At 37.6% G+C, this 21,935-nt stretch overlaps 1 protein-coding gene across 2 annotated transcripts in view; it reads right to left on the bottom strand.

Annotated features, from left to right (window-relative positions):
* Positions 1-6,889: 6,889 nt before the first annotated feature.
* The window catches only part of rpn2 (ribophorin II), a 43,436-nt gene continuing 28,390 nt past the window's right edge, over positions 6,890-21,935 (bottom strand). Inside the window, exons 15-18 of one of the 2 annotated variants that reach the window (XM_052031159.1) lie at positions 19,761-19,836; positions 18,657-18,786; positions 12,347-12,424; positions 6,890-7,180 (exon numbers count right to left, since the gene is read on the bottom strand). In XM_052031159.1, the coding sequence (XP_051887119.1) occupies positions 12,373-12,424; positions 18,657-18,786; positions 19,761-19,836 (258 nt within the window). In that variant the 3' untranslated portion in view covers positions 6,890-7,180; positions 12,347-12,372. The remainder of the gene's footprint in view (positions 7,181-12,346; positions 12,425-18,656; positions 18,787-19,760; positions 19,837-21,935) is intronic. The other variant, XM_052031160.1, reaches the window with a different exon arrangement.

The following is a 21,935-nucleotide window of genomic DNA, read 5'->3' as shown; positions in this document are numbered from 1 at the left end:
TACCATAAGTTACCAAAATAGTGCAAAAGAGCAGTAACGAGGTAGATTCATGGACCATTCAGAAATCTGATGGCGTAGGGGAAGAAGCTGTTCCTGAAACATTTGAGTGTGGGTCTTCAGGCTCCTGTACCTCCTCCCTGATGGGAGTAATGAGAAGAGGGCATGTCCTGGATGGTGAGGGTCCTTAATGATAAAGTCTCTGACCCGCTCTTGTAGCCACATGAAGAATTGCAAAAGGTACAGAATATAAAAGAGTGAATATTACTATATTCAGAGTGAGCACAGGTCATAGCTCATCTGCAGTATTGTACTCAGTATTAAGTTTTGGAAAGATACTGCTGGCCTTGAGGAAGTTCAGCGATAATAAGACCGTAAGACATAGGAGCAGAATTAGGCCATTCTGCCCATCGAGTCTGCTCTGCCATTCGACTATGGCTGATTTATTTTTCCCTCTCAATCCCATTCTCCTGCCTTCTCCCCGTAACCTTTGATGCCCTTACTAATTAAGAACCTATCAACCTCTACTTTAAATACATCCAATGACTTGGCCTCCACAGCCGTCTGTGGCAATGAATTCCACAGATAAATACCAGGGACAAAAAGTCTGATGAGAAACTGGGTCAATTGAACTATTTTCACTGGGGATGAGGAGGTAAACAGGTGACTTGACTAAGAGGTTTAGAATAATGAGCCAGGTGGATAAGAAATAACGTTTCCTTCATTAAAGGAAAAACTGAAATAGAGCTGAAGTGGTTCAAAATAAATCCAGGAATACCCTCTTCACATAAAGAGTTGTAGGGTTAGGGAATATGCTGCCTCAGAAATACAGGATCAACTTAAAATTTGAAAGGGAAATACCTAATCGGCAAGCATAAATTATGAGGGAAAAAATAGGATTGAAGTGACAAGCTTACCACTAACATAACAGAAAGAGTATTAATACAAATATACAGTGCCAGAATTATCTCGATCCTAATTTAACAATGGAATAGTTTAACCTAAGGAGCCCACTACAGATGCAGCATATAGAAACATTATCGTTTAGCCAAGAAACTTGTACGTCAAGACCATGTGTACAGAAGGATAGAAGTACGGTTGCATCTCTTCAGAATATTCATTTTTCTTGTTAATAGGAAGACAACTAAACCAGTTAATGACCTGGATATGGAGAATTGGGGACAGATAAATGGGGATTAACATCTGTGCTCTGACAGCAGAAGAAAGCAGGTTTCCTTTTAAATATGAACTTCATTACCTGTTATAAGATAATAACTGATCACCATTACTTTGTGAGTATACTCCATGAAGAACACATAACTGCATACATTCTAGCAATAATACATATATGAATAGTCTGTAAAATGGATGATTATGATTTTTAAGAGATTATTTAGGTCACTACCATCACTACAGTAACCACAGTTCAAAAGTACATCCTATTGGCTGTGAAGCACTTGAAGTTGTCCTGAATTTATTAAAGGCATTATTAAATTCAAGTATTTGACTCTATATCCCAATAAATCTTGAAAAAAAAACCTGAAAAACTGCAAAAAAATTCCAATAATCCCCCAGAATCAATAACTCCCGAGCCATTGCAAAAACATGTCTAAAAAAATCTGTCACTATCATTTATACATCTAAAAAACACTTTGGATTTGCAGATCCCAGTAGCATGAGAGAGTATCCCAAGAGAGAGCATGCGAACACATTGAATTTCTATCTATACTCAGATTGTTGGTCTTCTGACTTACTGATATAGTATGTCTCCAATCATTTTCTGCCAAGCCCATGTTGTTCTTCCATATACTGCACCTGATCTTGCCTCACTATCTACTCATTGATTAACACTCTGCAAAGTGTATTTAGACATCTCTCTCCACACAATTAGTTTTAAAGATAGGTAGTATGTTTGATGTGCTCAAAATCTTTCTCTGCTTTCTGTGCAGACTGGATTCTGCTAAGGTGTTGCTGCCTTAATAAGCTGCTCTTGTCAAGGAAAGAATTACATTGTAAGCCATTGACTTCCAGTGAAGTACAATCAAAATCTTCTATTACTCATGGGGCTTTAGCTTGTGGCAGTTGTGATAACTTAGTTTTTCTCCCTTGTGGAGTCAGTTTTAAGTCTGGAAGCCAGTGCTGTGTTGCATATAGCATCCATTAGAATGAAAGTAATATTGATGGGAACATTAATGCTTTCATGGTGTAACTTTAGAGAAGCAAGCATGTTGCACAGATTGGTGTAGGTCTGCTTACCATTGAAAAGAGCAAAATATATCAAGAATATAACAAACAGAAATTGACAATGGGATAAAATTTAAAGAAACATCATGCTAATTATAAAATAACTCTTTTTACTACAAGATCAAAGTCTACAATCTCTCCCAAACTTTGAAATGGGCTATTATTTTTATTGAGAGTTAAGTATGCAGTAGTATCGTCAGGAAGTTGGTGTTTGGGCCACTGCCCTTTTTGATATATGTTAACGACCTGGATACAGAATACTGACGACAGATAATTTCAAAAGGTTGCAATTGACAGAAATGTCAGAAACGTGATGAACAGTAGAGGATTGAAAGAAGTTATGCTGTGCCTTTCCAAGGTTCCATTAGATAACTAAATAATTACAAGCTTCACATGGACTGCTTAAACAAATATAAAATAAAAACACTAAATGTTGGAAGTAGTTAGATGGCCAGGCAGCGTCTCTGGAGGCGAAGTGTAGAAAAACTAGAGCTGTTACTCAACAGCTGAGGGAGGGAAGTGTATAGGGATGAGTGAATGAGGAAGGAGCTATACTGTAGTATGAATGGCAGAAAAAGGAGATAAGCTTCACATTGTCTTTTTGGGGATGGAGATGGAGAGTGTCTGGACATTCACAGAGAAAAAGAGATTAAAATCAGGAAAATAGAAGACATTGTATGAATTTAATAAATAGAAAATACAGACAGAAACTTGGTTCGCCCGTATTGTATAGTCCAGCAATATCTCCATATTATAAAAGATACAGCTCTAGAGAAAGTGGAAATCAAATTTTTTGACATGATGGCTAAACTGAGAATGTTCAAAATCTAGAAGAAAGGTGCCTTAGAGGTGAGGTGATAGAGGTATTCAAAATTATTAAGGGATTTGATGGCTTTGAATTTTTTTCCCCTAACTGTTCAAGGGTGGATAGCAATGGTAAAGTCAACACTTAGGCTATGAGACGTTGGTACTTAGCTCCCTCTTTGAACCATTGCAGAAGTAGGATTATGTAAATTATGCAGAAGTAGAACAGCCAAATTTGTGTGCAACTAGGAGTCTGAAACTGTAATTATGCAGATTCCAAACTTTACTTCAGATGAAGTGTCTCAGACCTTAAAAGTTAACTGTTTCTCCTTTCATAGATACTGCCTGACCCGCTGAGTGTTCCCAACATTTGTTTTATTTCAGATTTTCAGCATCTGTTTTTTTGCAGCCTAGTACTTCCACGGGCCTGCTCCCACCATGTTGGTTTTGGGGGCGACATCATGCAGAAGGGAGTTGGGATGGGGAGGGAAAGCAGGTAGGGTGTCAGGATATGAGATACACTCTGCAGAAAACCCAATATCATACACCTACTGTATGTAACTGCAGTATATACGGGTCTAGTCGATGGTGCCTCAGGATCTTAATGCTGGATAATTGGACAATGACAATTCTATTAGATATCTTTATTAGTCACATGTACATCAAAACACACAGTGAAATACATCTTTTTGTGTAGAGTTCTGGGGTCAGCCCGCAAGTGTCACCATGTTTCCGGCGCCAACGTAGCATGGCCACAACTTCCTAACCTGTATGTCTTTGGAATGTGGGAGGAAACTGGAGCACCCGGAGGAAACCCATGCAGACACGGGGAGAACGTACAAACTCCTTACAGACAGTGGCCGGATTTGAACCTGAGTGGTTGGCGCTGTAAAGCGTTACGCTAACCACTACACTACAGTGCCTGCCACTCTCACTGGCAAGGTGAAGATTATACTGTTGTTGGAGATGCTTGTTGTCTGGCAATTGAGTGGTATGAATTTTTCTTGCCAGATGTGAAAACTAATTGCTACTTATCAGCCTAGGTCTTCTTGAGTATGGGCACAGATAAATTCCATTTTGACAAATTAAACTAGAAGTGGTGCTGACTTGAACAGTTGTCTGCCCTACTCCCACTCTATCGAACCAGTGATAATGAAAGAATAAATACCCCTAAATACCCTTCTTTTTAATAGAACCTAAATTCAGGGAACACAATTCCAATTTGTGTGATCTATCCCTGAAATCTGATACTTGGAATCCAGGAACAGAAATACTGCAGATTATGAAACAAGGAACTGAAAATACAGCATCAAGATCTCTATCAAATTAGCTGGTGGAGAATATTTGGACAGGGAAGGCGGTGAGTCCAAAGAACAAATCCATCAATTGCCCCTCCCTAGGAAACAGTTACTTCAAAGTTAAGTAGATAGTTCAATATAAATGATGGGACAGTGAGTGGGTGGGGAAGAATGAATGGCACAATAACAAAACTTGCTTAAAGAAGGAAAAGTAAATCAGTAATGAATAAAAGATTTCCCACATAATAAATACATACAGCTAAACTATATTAAAGATGCTCTTCCACCTTTCCATTAGTTTTGGATTAGTTTGTGATCACATTCATTTTAAAATCCTTAATTTCAGTTATTTCTATGCCAAATGTCTTCTTTTTACACGCCCCTACATGCAATCAGCTCCAAGGATATGTTCCCTCCACTCCACCCCTGGTAAATGTGCCTCACTACCCAGACTCTCTACATCTAGCTACCTCCCTAATCTCCCTCAGCCTTTGAAAACCTCTCTTCAGAAATGGCATTTGTGGAGGACTCCATTAACTGCTACATTCATTCTCATCATGAATAAGTCCATCTTCATTGGCTCAGAAAATGTACCTAATGAGTAGATGAATTCAAAAATGTTTTATTTTTAAGACTTAATCTTCTCTACCTGTACTGATGTATTGGAGTGTATGACTGAAATGACATATTGCAAACTGCCAACTATGACAGTGAAACTCCAAACTTTACCTCAAATGTAGGGCAATTTCCCTTTCTACAGATGCTGCCTGATCTGCTGAGTATTTCCAGCTTTTGCCTCTATTTCATATTTCCAAACTCATTTTTATCATTCAAAATTATACACTCCACACTAACTTTTAGTTAAAGAACTGGCGTACACAAATTTATACCCAATGACTTTATGGGACAGTCAAGTAACATTGAGGAACAATAGCGCCCTTGAGGGTGATATTAACCACTGCCAAGTGCAAACAGATGGTGAGGCTGTTCACCATTTATACCCATGATTTTCCTTTTTGTCGACTTAAGCTGTTGCAGCCAAAAGCAGATGTGGGTTTTCAGGAAGATCTAAAAAGAGATTTAAGGCAGGAATTTCAGAGATTAGACCAGGCCAACTAAATGCCCTGGCACCAAGGATGAAGTGGTTAAAAGCAAAGAGGACCATGAGGGCAGAAAAGAGAAATAGTTAACTTTTCAAGGTGAAGGGTGGGAGAGATGGATAGGGCAAAGGGAACCTCTCTGAAAGGGTGGGCAAGGCCAGGCTTAGCTGTAGATGGAATCATCCAGTTGGCAAGTCAACACGGGCAGGGGGAGGCAGAAAACGAGAATGGAAAAGCTGTAGGAAAAGCCCTGCAGTCAGTCTTTACAAATGGAAGGAGAAAAACAGAGTCAATATTATAGTTTGATGACCTTTAGCAGAACGGGCCAGTACCGATACAACAGTGAAACCAAGTTATCTGTTCGGAAGGCTGTAATGAGCCCAGATACAAGATAAGGTGTCTGGAACATTGGAAGCTCAGAGATGCATTATTTTGATACTTCATTTGATGCAATTCTAGAGTTTAGTGCCCACTGCAATTTTGAATTGATCAAATATTCTAGATATGAAAATTAAATAATTGTAGAGGCTTTAATGCAACTTGAGTCCAGGAAAGCAGAGTCCAGGTACATTAATTAATCCTGCAGGGTTACATGAAATGAGTGTACGTTAAAGATTTTAAAATAAACTCTCTTTTGATTACTATTGAAAATAAGGATGAGTCAATAGCATTGAGATTGCACAAGATATTGCACATTTTTCTTCCATTTTTATTTATTCAATTTTCCAAGAGTCATACATCACTGGCAAGGTTCGAATTTATTGCCCATCAGGTGGTGGTGGCGGTGAGCTGTCCTTTCGAATTGCCACAATACTTTTGTTGGAGATACTACAATGGCACCGTTATGTAGGGGGTTCCAAGATTTAGACCCGGCAACAATGTTGGAACCAATGATATATTTCCAAATGAGCATGGCGTGCAAATTGGAGGGAATATCACCACCTCCAGGTTTCCCATGTGCCAGTTGTCTTTGTCCTTCTTGGTGGGTGTCAGAAAAGCCAAAGTGAACAACTGCAGTGCATTTTATAGATGGGAAAAACTAACAGGCACTGTGTGCTGGTGATGCAAAGGATGAACATGTGGGATGACTGTATGGGTAACCATCAAGCAATTGCATGTAATTATCAACATTTTAATATACATGTCAAGTTATTGTTATCCCACTTGTTCTAACCATCACAACTGTCCTTTAACAAACTTTCACCAAGTAGATTGGAAGGACATGCACATTTTGTTTTATAAAAAGTGGTTTACATATATCCCGACCTTTAAAGGCAACTTGTGATGGGACAATAAATAGCGGCCTTTCTACTGATAGTCTAAGAAAGGAAAAGCACTGGCTAGCAATCACTTAATCACACTGTAAAACAAGTGGCAGCATTTCACCACCGCATACTTGAGAAACTTTAAAGATTACTGAAGAGATCAATAAAGATTATGAGAATATTTGATTTTCTGCTTAGGTTTATTGCAGAAAACAAATTGATATTACAAAACATGTACCATCAGAGACAAAAGGAAAGCTAACACTCTGAAGTGCAGCCAATTACTTCCAAAAATCAGAGGTGGTCTCACATGGACCAAAAAGTCAGTGCACTTTAAAAAAAAACCACCTTCACCACTTCAGAAAGGAAATTATAATCAGATTTCAAAAAATCTGGTGGCACATCTTCAGGCTTTAGAAATAGTTTTCATCTTCAGATTTTCTTCCTCAAGGGCTTCTATTGACTCCCTGCTCTAAAAGAAGAAAATCAGATTTATTTAGCAAATTAACTTGCTGGTTCTTAACATACAATTGCAAGTTGCACCAAATTAAAATATGTTCAATTTGTTTGTTTCCTGGTCAGTGACTAAACTACTTTCCCTGTACCATTAAAGGTAGCAAATTATTTTGAGACTTCCTCTCTCCATAACAGACTTATTTTTCTACTCCAGTCATCTAGTTTTACATATTCTGATTTCAACCCTCAACAATCTTCTTCTGATATGAATGACTGTTTATTGCATTACGTCATACATACTTATGCATGGTATACATCACACCCCTGTGAAACATCCCTCTTTTGAACAGAACTTCCTAATCAAAATATCTTTATAATAATTAACACAATCTTAGGAATTTAAGCATGGCAAAAACTTCAAAACAAAAGATTAGACAGCCACTTCTCATGAAACACACAATTGCCCTGATTGTTTCATAGTTATCAAACCAGACACCATTTTTTTAAGTCTCTGTTGAGGCAATTATCCAAATATGCCAGTGGTCTAACAGTGATTGCCTTCAGAAGCCTTTGATAGAAACCACTTTATAATACATAGCTTTAAACACCCCACCCACCCTTTTAACTACATTGCTCATTCAGTGAGAGACAAACGTTCAAATCTGATCACTGCAGAATGTGAAGCGGAGCTGAATTTGTGAACATAACAAAGCGAGCGGTGTTTGTGAGGCAGAGCAAGTGTTTGGTCAAACTTGGAATACCTGGAAGTAAATGTACTGCATTTGTCAGTGATTTCTCAACACAGCCCTTGCATTGACGCACCTTCAGATGTCTCATCCAATTTCATTAAGACATGATAAGTATATGCAAGTGTTGATTTCAACCCAGAATTCTAAGGATTCTTTTATTTTGTTTGGAAGATACTTTGAAGTACAGATTCTCAGTGACTGTACTTCACTTCAGTGACATTTTCCTGGATTTGATGCTGGATGCTGTAAGTGCATGCAAACAGATAATGTTCACCACCACAGGATTAAACCGCCTGCCAGAAACAGGCCAGCATCAAGGTTGCATGGGATTCAATGCCAGAAGTGACTCAGGGAAGGAAAAGAACGTCCACACACATTCTCTACGAAGCAAGATGGTGCCAGAGCGCGGCGACTCATTGCAAGCTGCTCTCTGCAGATCTGCTCATTAGGATGTAAATGAATGTGCATGTACTCGTCAACACGCTTGGTCTCATTTCTCAAGTTCACAGCAGCAGATCATTCTTCACCAGTGTACACTGCAGGGACAGCTGTTCAGTTGTCATCTGAGCACTTCCTCACATCCCTATCAGTGCAGCCACAACCGACAGTCAACCTCATTCTTTATGCATTGTCAAGTCACCTTGAACAAATGCTCTCCATCCATCCTTTCAACACCTGCCAACACCCTCGTTTGTCTTTTTCCTTCTTGTACGAGCTAGGTTACTATGGTGGGCGAAGCAAAGAAATGGAGAGTAGCAGCTCTGGAGAGAAATGGAATCTCTTTGAGCACTGGACTCAGCAACACGTCAAACTAGTGACAATTAATTTGTGTTCTAATTCACAACTTGCCTTGCCCACAGGCTTTTGTGTGTCCTCAAGGTGGTGCAGTAGAATAACACCAGCTACCCAGAGCTCACTCACAGAAGGTACAGTCACAGGATTCAAGAGTGCACCAACTCATACTCTCACTTTGGATCTGAAACATTGACCATTTTTCTTCCCACAGATGCTATTTGATTTGCTGAGTTTTAAGGATAGTTGGGTTTTTACTTGGTGACTTACAAATCACATGAGAAAAGGCAGACAAGGGGAGCAGTGTAGGGCCTGCAGAAGCAGGAAGCATGTCCAAATTCTGTTCATCTGCATCTCAAGAGCCACAGAGAAATTGGAGTCCATCTCAAACAGGAGCTGCACAATGCAATAGGCCTCTGCAATGATAGATTCATCTAGAATACACAGATATCTGCATGAAGCACCAAATGCAGCAATGTAATAAACTCATGCAGCCCTTCAATAATGGCTTGCACATGGTGAATGCCAGCTACAAGCAGAAGTAATGATGCCCTAATCATGAACATTCAACTCTTGTCTATTTGCAAAGTCTTCTGAAATTTAGTCACTAGCTCAGATGTTAGGTGGACCTTGAGAGGAATTATGGCGAGGAGGAATATGGAAGCGAGGGCTCAGTACAAAGCAGGTCCACATGTTGCCCCTACTCAGTTCAGTACCTACAAGCTTCATGTCTTGTTGGCCAAATCTGCAGTTGCAGGTACAGTAGAACATTAGGAGATCCTCAAAGCTATAAAGTTGGGCCCATTTGTTCTTAACCCATCACATGCTTTTTGCAAGAAAATTTGAACCAAGTAATGATACATTTTTTGGAAACAAATGCAAACTAGGATGGTGTGCATATCAAGCATGCTTACTAAGCACTCCATCCACAACCATTAACTCACTCCACCACCGACACACAGCAGCAGCAGTTTGTACCCCTGCAGCAATTCACCAAGATTCCTTAGACAGCACTTTCCAAACCCACAAAATCCACCAGCTAGAAGGACAAGGGCAGCAAAAGCATGGGGACACCATCATCTGAAAGCAGCCCTCCAAGCCACGAACCATCTTGACTTGGAAATATATTGCCATTCTTACACCATCATTGGGTCAAAATCCTGGACCTCTCTCCCTAACAGCATTGTGAGTGTACCCACAACTCAAAGGCTGCAGAGGTTCAAAAAGGCAGCTCACCACCACCTTCTCAAGGGCAACTGGGGATGGTTAATTAAATGCTGGCTCAGCCTGCAAAGCCCACATCCCTTGAATGAATACAAAATAAAACATTAATTAGAACCAGATTAAGACATTGGAGGAAAAAAAAAGGACACGAACTCCAGAACATGCAAGTCATTTGCTGTAACGATAGTCTGTCATGAAAAACCATCTAAGAACAATAGTGAATTAAGATCGATTCAAGTGACATGAGCCTGTAACACTTTCCATAATGTAAAGCTCCAGTAATCGGCTATCTATTTGGAAATTCTGATGGTTCGACATCTGGGTCACCAGGTGATGTTTCCTGTGCTCCTTTTAATTCACCAGGGCCCAGGTTCCCACACTCCCTTCCCACTCACTACAACATCTAAAAATTATGAATTAAAAGTGTGTTGGGGTATTACTAGGACTAACATCCGTAAGTCTGGAAAATCAGTCAGTCCAGCACCAATTGGAATTTTTGTGTAGTTCCCATTTTGAAAAGATTCATAGGCCTCAAACTTTTCAAAGCAATAAATTTGAGATTAGGATTTAAGAAAAATGAAAATATGGAGGCTGAAAGGGAAGTATGCCAATAAAAGTTTAACTTATGTTAGTACAATTTGAATTTAAAATCACATTGGTGTTTTAAAAATAACAAAGCCAAGATTAGTTAATTAAAAACGTCCAGACATTTAGAATCTTTTAACAGGATCATGGTTACAAGGTAGTACCTATCGGCCATTTTATCAAATTAGTGGAATTACACAAATTAGATAAAATGCAACATGAAGCAGCCTCGAAGGAAAATAAAGACTAAATATAGTAAGTTTTTAAGTCACTTTGATTTATAGAATGCAATCTTTGCTTTAAGTTTCCGAGGAAGTCATTGTTTTTTTTAAGAAAAGGAAAAGTGTAGAGCACATCTTTGAAATTATTTTGTACCAGGAATGGAATACAGTTCTTTTGATGCAGAGAATTGAAACATGAAATGATTTATTCAAACAATTTGACATGAATGCCAGAATGATTATGATAGCCACTTTTCCTGAATAATTGTGTCCCATTGTAAAATGAAAAAAGTACAAATAAAACACCATCCAAATGTTTAAACATAAAATGCAACACAACATGCAGCCAATTTTGAAACTTATCGACTCTAGAGAAACATGCCCCATTCAATGAAAGCTGGATTAAGGGTAGAATAATTGTTCAAATACGTCTGCTCCAAGCTCTATTTAACTAACTATCAAGGCACTTGATAGGCACTTTGCAACCCCTTGGAATGAACATTAAATTCTCCACCTTCAGCTAAACTGCTCTCATCATTTCCGATCATGCTTCTATCCCTTTCTCATTCTGTTTCTTTAAAGTGCCCTGCTAACAGTCAATACCTGTGTTCCTATCACCTGATCTGTATTAACCTATTCTCATATAGTCTTTTGTCTTACACCCTACTCTTCCCTACTCCCTCCCCTCCCACCACCCCTCCCCCCCCCATTCTGAAGGGTCACTGACCCAAAACATTGACTGGTTTCTCTTTCCTTAGATGCTGCGTGACTGGTTGAGTTCTTCCAGCATTTGTTTTTGTTTCAGACTGCAGCATCTGCAGTTTTATTTGTTATCCGTAATTATCCTCACATCACCATTGTGAAATACCAACCCTTGTAGCATTACTCTTCCCTGCTTTCCAATTCTTGATCAAATTAGTATAATTTATAGCATGCATTTTTCAACATATGTCAATGGAAATATGTAATGTCACATGCCACAAAACATTATACATTCCAGTCTGGTTCTGGTTTGTTTACTCTCTATCCCTTATCTAATTTAGTTCACATGCATCTTTGACATTTGCCTTTAGAAAACAATTTTTTTGAACTCTGGAGGAAGTGCAAGCAATGGTTCTAATTGTAAAGCTCTTTTAAAGAGTTAGCATGAGTACAATGGACTCAATGATCATCTTATGTGTTCAAAGCTTCTAATTTTCAGCAGTACATATTGATCTTTAATGATGAAGGATCTTGAGAGATATTTAAATATAATTCTACAATTCCCTGCTCAACAATGGAAACCAATATGTTGGGATATACATTGAGATATTCTTTTCAAGTTGTATTAGATACCAGATCAAGAAGAGAAATTCAATGAGTATTGAATATCAAAATAAACATTAAAATGGCAGAAAATGTACTTCTGATCCAGATCACATCAAATGAAAGTCTGGATGAACCCAACAGCCACAACATTCACTTTGACAATGAACAAGTAATACGATTTTACCATTAACTTCAAATACACATCTTTTGCCATGCATAGCAGAAATGAAAAACATTTAACAAGTCACATGCACAGAAAATTTCATTTTCTACATACACAGCTGATGCATTTAAAACCCTTACTTGGGTTAAGTTGATTAGAAACCTTTCTACCGAAGAGTCCTATATTTTGCCAATCTACTGCTTTGTTCTGCTGCAATCCTGGCAAAGGAGAGAGGAATATAGATTTAGAAAAGGCAAAAGATCTTAAGAGCAGAGGAATACCATGTTAAAGTTCACAGAATTAGATTCTTCATTTAAGTGCCACTGATGATAGATTGAGAGTTTATAACTGTACATACAAGAATCAAACCACTAAAGTTTGCAATAAACTAAATACTTGGAAGTTCGCTTTCTACTCTCGTTAGTCCTTCTTAATCACAAAATTCCCAATGTATTTTCTGCTGGGAACACTCTCAGCTTTTTCTCCCCTCTAACAATATACTTACTATACATGAACAAATTTAAAGATATTGCTTTAATTAAATTTGAAACTGTTACAAACATTTTAATAAACCATATTTAAAAGCCAAATGTGAATTCCAGACCCAAATGTTTCCTCTCGAAAGTACTGACTCAGTCTGGAGTCATAACAATCTTCGAATACAAGTGCATTTTGGACTTCTTACTTTTTCCAAAATGTTTGCCTATTGTGCTCAAGATGCTCACGAGTCTACAATCCCATTGGCTTCCCATTTACCTCACCCAAGGAACTGTTAAAAAGTGGCTGTTGGTAAGATATTCAATCATTTTTTCCAGAGGGGAGGGTTCAGAAATCACAGCCTGCCCCATTTTGCCCTCTTTATTTCTACCTGCTTCCAGCAGGATTGCAATTACAACAGGAAACCTCTTCCCCTTAAGCCAGTGGCACTGCAGTGAACTGCATCAAACAACTTGATTACGGACTACACTATTAGGTGAAGACTTCTCTTCTAATACAGCATTGTACAAGAACATTCTCTTATTGTGTTGAATAAACTAACCATTGAAGCTTATTAGAATGGTTTTGGAACATAAAACACTGTCTAATATGATAAATATACTTGTGCCTTATTTTGAAAGAATGCACACTTTAAAATAGATTTTTCCCCCATGGCTCAAAAGATCCTCAGAGACTACACAGGTAATCTATTTCTAAATGCACTACCTTCAAAAGCATTACTAATATTATATATCCAACAGGAATTCATCAACATGATACAATCAGTCATCTGTAAAGCACCCTGCAGCATAAACAAACATTTACTTCAGTTACACTGCTTGGTTATGAAGATTAGCAAAGGAAACTGAAGTGCAGGATAAATTGAGAAGACAAAGTATATGCCAGCCAGGATTGCATAAATAGAAAAGTTATAAGATGCACTAAACCTTTATAAAATCACTCAAGATTCCTCAGTTGGAGGATCAAAGTCCAGTTACCAGACTATATGTGGAGGATTAAGGCACTGGAGAAAGAACAGAGAAGATTTACCAGATTAACACCAGGAATAAGAGACTTCTGTGCTGTGAATAGACAATAGAAGCTGGGACTGTTCTCCTTAGCAAGTAACATGTCAGAAGTGTTTGAATAGGGGCTTTGACAGAATAAAGAGGATCTGTTTACCACTGGTAGTAAAGCCAGTAACTGGAAGACCATGAAGAATAACTGGAAGGGGAAATGTATTAAAGATACCTTAGTTTGGATATTACTGAGCTTTTCTGTGAGCAGTGACAAATTTCAAAATTCCCAAACAAAGATTGAAGTTCTGAACTTAATCACCGGTAGAGCTCAGCCAGTTCCCAGCCATGGTCCACCAGTGGATTCCCCAAAGAGTCGGACGGTTGAGCAGGAACTTGCTGCAATTCCCCAGCATTTAGACTGTAAAGTCTGTTTGCAGACTGAGTGGGGATTGTCAGGCTGTGTTGAAGAGGGGGAAATCAGGAGTAATTTTTAAAATACAACAGTTATTAAGTTAATTTTTTTAGTTTTTAAAAATGTTCCTGAATGCTAGATATTGAAAAAACTTTGATAGCTTTGATGGCAAAGCCAGTTTAGGGCACTGTCTGCTTAACATGTCCAGAGGAGTAGTTTGGGTAGGATTATTCTGGCTCTTCTACTTCACCTCATTATGCTGTTGGAGGCCTGCTGCCAGTAAGGACCTGATTGCTGGATTCCCAGACAACGTAAATCAGTGAATTTAGATTTCTCAATCAAGGTAAATGAGGGAATGATGAACCTGTGGCAGCAAATTGGCAGTTTGCAGAACTGCTGCCTTATAGCTCCAGTGACCAGGGTTCATTTCTGCCTTTGGGTGCTGTCTGTGGGGAACTTGCACTCTGTGAATGCATGGCTTTACTTTGTCTTTCAGATTCCACTCAGCTCTAATGATATGAGAGTTGGTAGGTTAATTGGCCAGTAGAAGTTGCTCCTAGTGTTTGGTAAGTGGTAGAATCTGTGGGTCATTTGGTGGGAATGTGCGGAGGATAAAATAAAAATTAGTGTAGGATTAATGCAAATGGTGTTTGGTAGTTGGTGCAGACTCAATGGGCTGAAAAGCCTTTTTCCTGCTTTAAGATTCTATGACTCTGAAACATTTGGAATCAGCAGGCCGCACTCAGGAAAATACAGGCCATTGAGTTACAATCTGAAAGACAGGCAGAAGGAAATTCAGTAGTAACTTCCAAAGTGAAGGGATAGGAAAAATCTACAGCAGAGGGCAAGCACAGATGAGTGGTTGTAGCTGGATAGGGCACTGAAACTGCCATCACAGATGTGCACTGCTAAATAGCCTCCTTCTGTGCTATTTGATTCTATAAATGGTCATACACACAACCTCCATGAAGTTAGACTGTACATTGTTGCCTTGACTCGTATGGGCCAGCGTGGTTGGAGGTGTGATCCTTTGTGCTCATTTTAGGGTAATGAGAGTCATCAGAGCTTGCAACAGTGTGTGTTGTCCAAAACAGGGAAATCCATTGGCTACTCATCTTTAGATAAAAGGCAGTTAACAGAATTGGGTAACTCTGTGGTTGGCTATGGTTGAGGTCGCGGCAACACTGTCAAAGGGTCACCAGCAATGGTAACTTGCAAGTGGACAATGTAGAGTGTCTCTCATACATCATAATCTTCAAACATAAAGTAAAAAGGAGGCAAAAAAACCCCCCCACAAAACACAGCAAAAGTAACAAATTAAGCATATTAAAAGATGAGCAATGTTCTGTGCATTGCGAATAAATACTCAAATTATCAATTCCTAATCTATGTATTAAGATTTTGAAATATGTTTTCTTTATGTCAGTATCTTCAGAAGTTTTAAAACCAGATTCATAGCGGACACATTGGAAATATTTTTGAAAATACTTAACCATAGTAACTTCATTATTCCTAGATTCTTTTGCAGATGCAAATGTGACTATTAAATAGAAACTCAAATAATTCTTCATTGCTTATGAGCTAACATTGGTGGATTAAGCAATCAAAATACAAGTTTAAACATTACTGTGTGCAAGTTCCAATACAAGCTTAATAACAAAATGCCAAGCCATTCAAGTTGAATTACCCTTGCCACAGATAAGTCTCAAAATGAACTACAGTTTTTTTGACCGAGCCAAGCTTCTGATATCATACCTTCATTTCCCACAAGAATGCTGCCTTCTAACCCAAATCAAATTCTTTCCATTTATCTTCAGTTTCTGGGCCCCAATATCTCAAAATTAAAATCGCAACCCTGTGTTTAAAATACCTTCATTGTCAGGCTATTCCCATCTCTCCCATCCTTTCCAGCTTGTAAACCACTCTCAAGTTCTGTGCCCTCTTCTTTGTGGCCTCTTGGAAAGCCCTCAACTCACAACCCCAAAAAGGAAACAATGCTTTCTAGGCGTCATGCTTAAAATTCCATTTCTTCCTTGCAAGATCTTCTGTAAATTTCACCATGCCTCTGATTACCCTCCCTGGGCTTGTTGATTTTAGACTGATTACGCTTCTGAAGAGCCTTGGATTATTTAAGTTAAAATATATAAAAGGATGAGGTGCTTTCAAATTCAAGTGGTATGGATTAACCTAAATGAAGCATTTTACTCTAACTACTCAGTAAAGCTCTAAATAATGAGTTGAGCATAGCACACGGCTTTAGCATACTGATTCAACACCCAGGGTTTTGAATTGTACTTTTAAGGGAACACTTGACTGGTATTCATGTATATAAAAAAAACACCAAGTTACGTTTGTATGATAATGCTGAATGTTACTTGAAATACCTCAAATAGCACAAATACCCATTTCATTTGATTTGCGTGGGCACGATACACAGAAAGGTCGACCAAAGGTAAAACATCAAGCTTTTAAAAATGTGTCATTTGGGGTAGGGGGGTGGGAAACTAGTATTGAGGAAGGCCATAATCACTGCAACTGACTTGAGTGCATAAGTGATCAATATGCCTTGCAAGAAGACAACGTTAAAATGCAAGTTACTCTTAATACAATAGTTAATGGTTGAATTGATACAACAAATGTAACATTTCAGATTTCCAAAGCTGATTACATTAAAATGTCAAATACATAAAATCACACTTAAGTGACACCATTTGAAATTGCTCAGTACAGCAGCGTACTATACAATGAGCAGTTGCGCTCAACATAGCTTATCTATTGCATTGTGCAGGAAAGCTTGTCCTTCACTTTGCCTTAGTTTTACAACAGTGGTAAAAAAAATCTTTAAAACAAAATCAAAAAATTATCAATACTTTAAAATCAATTTATCATGCACAATCAAGCGCACTTTTAAATATGCTTCTCATCTAACTTCCAAACAATTACCATACAAATACAGGGTACACCAATCAGCTGCAGAATTCTATATCCATTTGTAGAAATGGCCACCCCAGGAGGCAAAGCAAAAAGGTTTCTCCAACCAATTTATCGAGTATGATTCAATGTGGTATTAGAATGAAATATTTCATTCTGTAGACCCTCAATGAGTTAAAATTGTTCATCATGGTGAGGAGTGTCACCACCACAGAATACTTTTCCTTTCTTTGTAACCATTATCAACTTACTCAATTGTTCAGTCAAAACAAAAGCTAGGAATGGGAATATTTTGTCACTAGAATTTCTTCCCTCTTAATGTGCACATCAGTGACTATATTAATTCTTAACATTTTGCATTACACTCCCACCAGAAGAGATGACACTTTCATCTCAAAGGCAAGAACTGAATCAGTCTGGAAGTTCCTGAAGTAAATGAACCATGAGTTTAATCCTATAAAACTTCAGCCACTGGATACCTACACTGAAACAGATAGAAACACATGTGGATACATTTAGAACCTCACACAATAATGGCAAACAGTTGTAAGGCAAATGTTTTTGCATTTTATATTTTAAAATAAGTGAATCAGCACTTACAAAATTAGGCTTTGGCTGGCTTTAATTTCCATAAAATTGATGTTCACATTGAATACTGCAATCAAGTCAATGCAGGCAGCATCAGTAAAAATATCCTGATTTAAATGATCCACTTTAGAGTCAATTTCAAGGTTGCCCATTATTCTGCCTTTAGTGCTCTTTTTCAGACAGGCAAAGATTTTTTGCAAAGCCAGCCTGCGTTTGGTGTCAGCACTGCTGATTATGGTGCCCCCATTCTCCTGTGACAAACCAAACTCTTCTAGTTATGTTGATTATATTGTTGTTCAAGCCAAAATGGCTATGGTCATTTTTGCCTGACTGCCAGTCATCTCTTTGGCTTGCCATACATGTTGGGGTCACTCAGTTTGCAAGTTTTAATAAAGCTAAAACTGCCTCTGGATAGATGCAGCTGATTCAATTTCTAGCTTGGGGATAATGCTGCATTTAAAAGTAGTATTTTAGGGTGAAGGACCACAATATATTGCACTCAACTTTTGATGATAGGAATGTTCTGCTGAATGAGACTTTCTATTGCCAATACCAAGAAAACATTAAATGCTAGTTTTCTGATTACAATGGCCTAGTTTTTGGTGATTACAATGTTCCTAGGATTAAATCATTATAATGTGCAAAATTACATCAACTATGTATTTTCCTTCAATTCTTGTATATATTTGTTGATCAACATCATGCAGAACAATCCAAAGTCTTCTATCTTCTTAATTATAGTTAACTTATAATTAGAAGGTGGTAACTCCAAGCGCAATGAGACACAATGGAATCCCAGCCATCTGGTTTTATCAGTCAGAACATTTAAATCAGAATCATTATCTGGATTCAATTTTGTTGGATGCAAGCTCCTGTAAATTTAGGGTGATGAGAGGTAAAGGCCATCTCTTTGTGTGTTTAAAAAAATTGTAATACCTAAAGTGACAAAAGAAACATTTGGAGCAATTAAAAATACAGTTATAAAGATGCAAAGGACACTTGAGCTGGATGAGAATTTCTTACCGCTTCACAGCCTTTTGAGCTAACATTCTGTTCCCAGCAAAAAACGTGATGCTGCCAAGCACAGCAAGGTACTGCAGAGTCTGGAACATGTTCAGCTGAGTCCAATATACATACATCAGTCCCAGCATACCTGGAATTAAGCAGGGCAAGGGGAAATTTTACACTGGCTAAAATGGTTGTAGAAGTCCTATACTGAATAAACATTGAATCAAAACTACTAACAGGCACATGTACCACTAAATGGCCTGGCCAAAATGATGATATACAATGTACTTGCCGGGAGTTCTCAATTCATCAACAGTTCAATTCTTTATATTAAAACTCCAACTTTCTTGTGTAGTACTTTATTTCACTGGTTCTCTTGAAATACATGACAAGGAAAACATTTTTTCATATTACAGCTTTGAGAGTTTGTGGAAGACCAGCTTAAACAGAATTAAAACTTTACACCACCACAATTAAGTAGCTGTCTGTAAAATAAGCCATGTTCTCCTTAGCTTACCAAATATAGATTTGCATGATTTTGTCACTCCTTTGGCTGCTGGATATTACCATGTACAATTTAGGCTGGATCACATAATCAAAACAGATAATGCTCATAAGTAAAAATAAAGAAAGTTGTGAAAATACACATAGTAGATCAGGAACATTTTTCAAAATTGAGTGACCCATGCACCCGAATCCTATGTTGCCTTTAATAACTGGGTTTTAGGATAAATTTCTTTGCATAATGCACAAAAAGTTGTGCTTTATGAAAATTGTTTTGACTAATGCAATTTTTTCTGTATTATTTTTGTCATATTGGAACTGAACTTTTATAGAAAATAAATGACAACTGAAATAGTTCCTAGAAAGTATTTTGAGTAACGTGCAGGAACCCAATGGCTAAATTCAGAATTAAACTAAAATTGCAGCAAGAGGTGTGACCCAGGGTGCGATGGGAGAGGTGACATCTTCACACAGAGTATAGATGACAGGAACAATATCATTCTAACAGTATTTAGGAATTTTTAGGTAAATGTGTGACCACACACTGAATTTAATGTACAATGGATAATATAATAGATTTTAAAATGATTTGTTTCTCAAGAAGTGCAAACTCACCAGCGTGACCCAAGTGGAAGATAATAGTGCTTGGTGAAAAGGTGAAATTAGAGATGTTGACACCCAATTTGATCCACTGCAAAAGAAAACAATTTTGAAGAAACATGCTTAAAAGGATACTTTCATAAAACACAAACACGTGCCAAAACTGGTCAACATTTATAAGAAGATATAATGTAAATCTTGAACTGTAATATTCTTCTTATAGGATCATTCTAATTTAGGAAATGAATAAAAAGGCATTAAATCCATCTGTTCACCAACCTCAACCATGATTAATGCCAACTTCCAAGGGAGATTTTAAAAAAATTTAAAAATCCGAGGGAGATTTCTCCATGACTCCCACTGTTGTAAGACAATTAAACTGAATCTCACTCTTAATGTGCCCAATTCATTTAGAAATATAGCACTAAAAAGAACCGATATCAATGGTATCAACATGACGACCTGATCATAACAGTATAACTGTTGGACCCACTGGACTTTTTCACTAACCTGGAATTGACATTTTTGTACAACTCAGTGAATAATAATTCAATACTTCAATCTTGTAGTGTTTTGAGCATTTTGGGGCAGCATTTTGAAGAAACATCAATGCAGATTGATTGCTGGCAGTGATTTCATGGTGACTTAATTTCAGTGCCACTTTTTGTTAATGCCTTTGCCTATATCATGTGAGAAAAATACTTTGCAATGCACATTTCATTTTAAAATTATACTCACATTACAGTTCAAACTCCTACCTTATTTCAATACATTATTCTGTAATTGTAACATGACACACCAAAATAACCTAAGACCCAAACACCTCTCCTTTCACTGATTATCTACAGCATTTTAGTTTTACTGTTTCCTTTTTCCTACAACTGTATGCAATAATTTTAGCTTTTTTAAGCCTCAGAAGAGCAGTTAACAAAATCTCATTAACAATCTTTCATTCTATTGAATTTAAAGTTAATACATTAATTAGATCTATATCAGTGTTCTTCCTCTTCTCTGTAATGAATAATCTGAAGTTATTAAAATTAATTGAAATTGTAAAATGTCCGACTATGTCAGCTGTTTAATACACATATTAGCATCCCTATTGAAATTCTATGTTTCAACATCAGCAATTAAAAAAAAGGTACAAAAAGAATAAAATCAAGGTAGGACAAGAACAGCTAGCAACCTTCGTCAGTCACCAGATGAAAAGTGGAATCCAAAATGACAAATTACTCAAATATCCCTCTAGTCATCTCTCTCAAACACCAGTCATTCTTTTGCCATTTTGATAGAATGTGTGTCAAGATATTGAAAACTGCATTTACACTACTCTTCTGGACATTACGCTGAAAAGAATAATTCACAATATGCCATGTTGTTGAATAAATGGCTTTTGGAAGACAAGTTTAATGGTCATGAAGTTCAGAGCATAAATAACCCAATTTTTACAGAGGACATTGTGGACTCCATTTACTAGACCCTTCTTCGCAGAATACGATGACATTTCAAGATGTTACTTGAAACTAATTTCAAAGTATTTGAATACTTCACCCCAAAAAGTCAAACTTACTTTTGTTGTGAACTGATTTTTCTTTTTCCTCCCCCACTCCAAGAGAGAGGTAGGAAGGCATAGCAGCTGATTTGTAAGGTTTGGCATCACCAATCATTCCTGGCCCTCATCACCAGGTTGATGATTCACTAATAATTATTAACCTATTGACATCTCTTCCACAGAAAATGGGACAGATCATATTTGTCTGATCCCAATTGTGGTTTTACTACTGAAATGCCCAGTACTAGCTATTAAAACAATTAGGATCAGATATCAATTCTTGGAGTAGGTATTCACTACAGGGCTTCATAACTATTTTTATTTTTGTGTGTTTTTTAAAAACAAACATCAAGGATCTGAGGAAAGGTAGAAGATCAGTCAGCCATATCTGATCACCATTCTAGAAGGTGTAAGGTGGTAAGTGCACATCTACATATTTGGTAAGGGCATGAACAGGTTTAGATGTGATACCCATATGATTCCATGTCTGGGTTCAAACTTAATTGCAATTCTAGATGCCAACATCAATGTCATCTCCACTTTTTACTGTTTCCTTGGAACAGCCAGAGAAAATAGGGAAAAAATGAAAATCAAAAAGGAAGATGTGCTTTAAGTTGCCAAATGACTGAATTTCAAAT

The sequence above is a fragment of the Pristis pectinata genome, chromosome 16 (assembly GCF_009764475.1).
Source record: "Pristis pectinata isolate sPriPec2 chromosome 16, sPriPec2.1.pri, whole genome shotgun sequence".
NCBI lineage: Eukaryota > Metazoa > Chordata > Chondrichthyes > Rhinopristiformes > Pristidae > Pristis > Pristis pectinata.
Note: the sequence above shows the minus strand (reverse complement) of the source record. Positions and strands in the feature narration are given on the sequence as shown.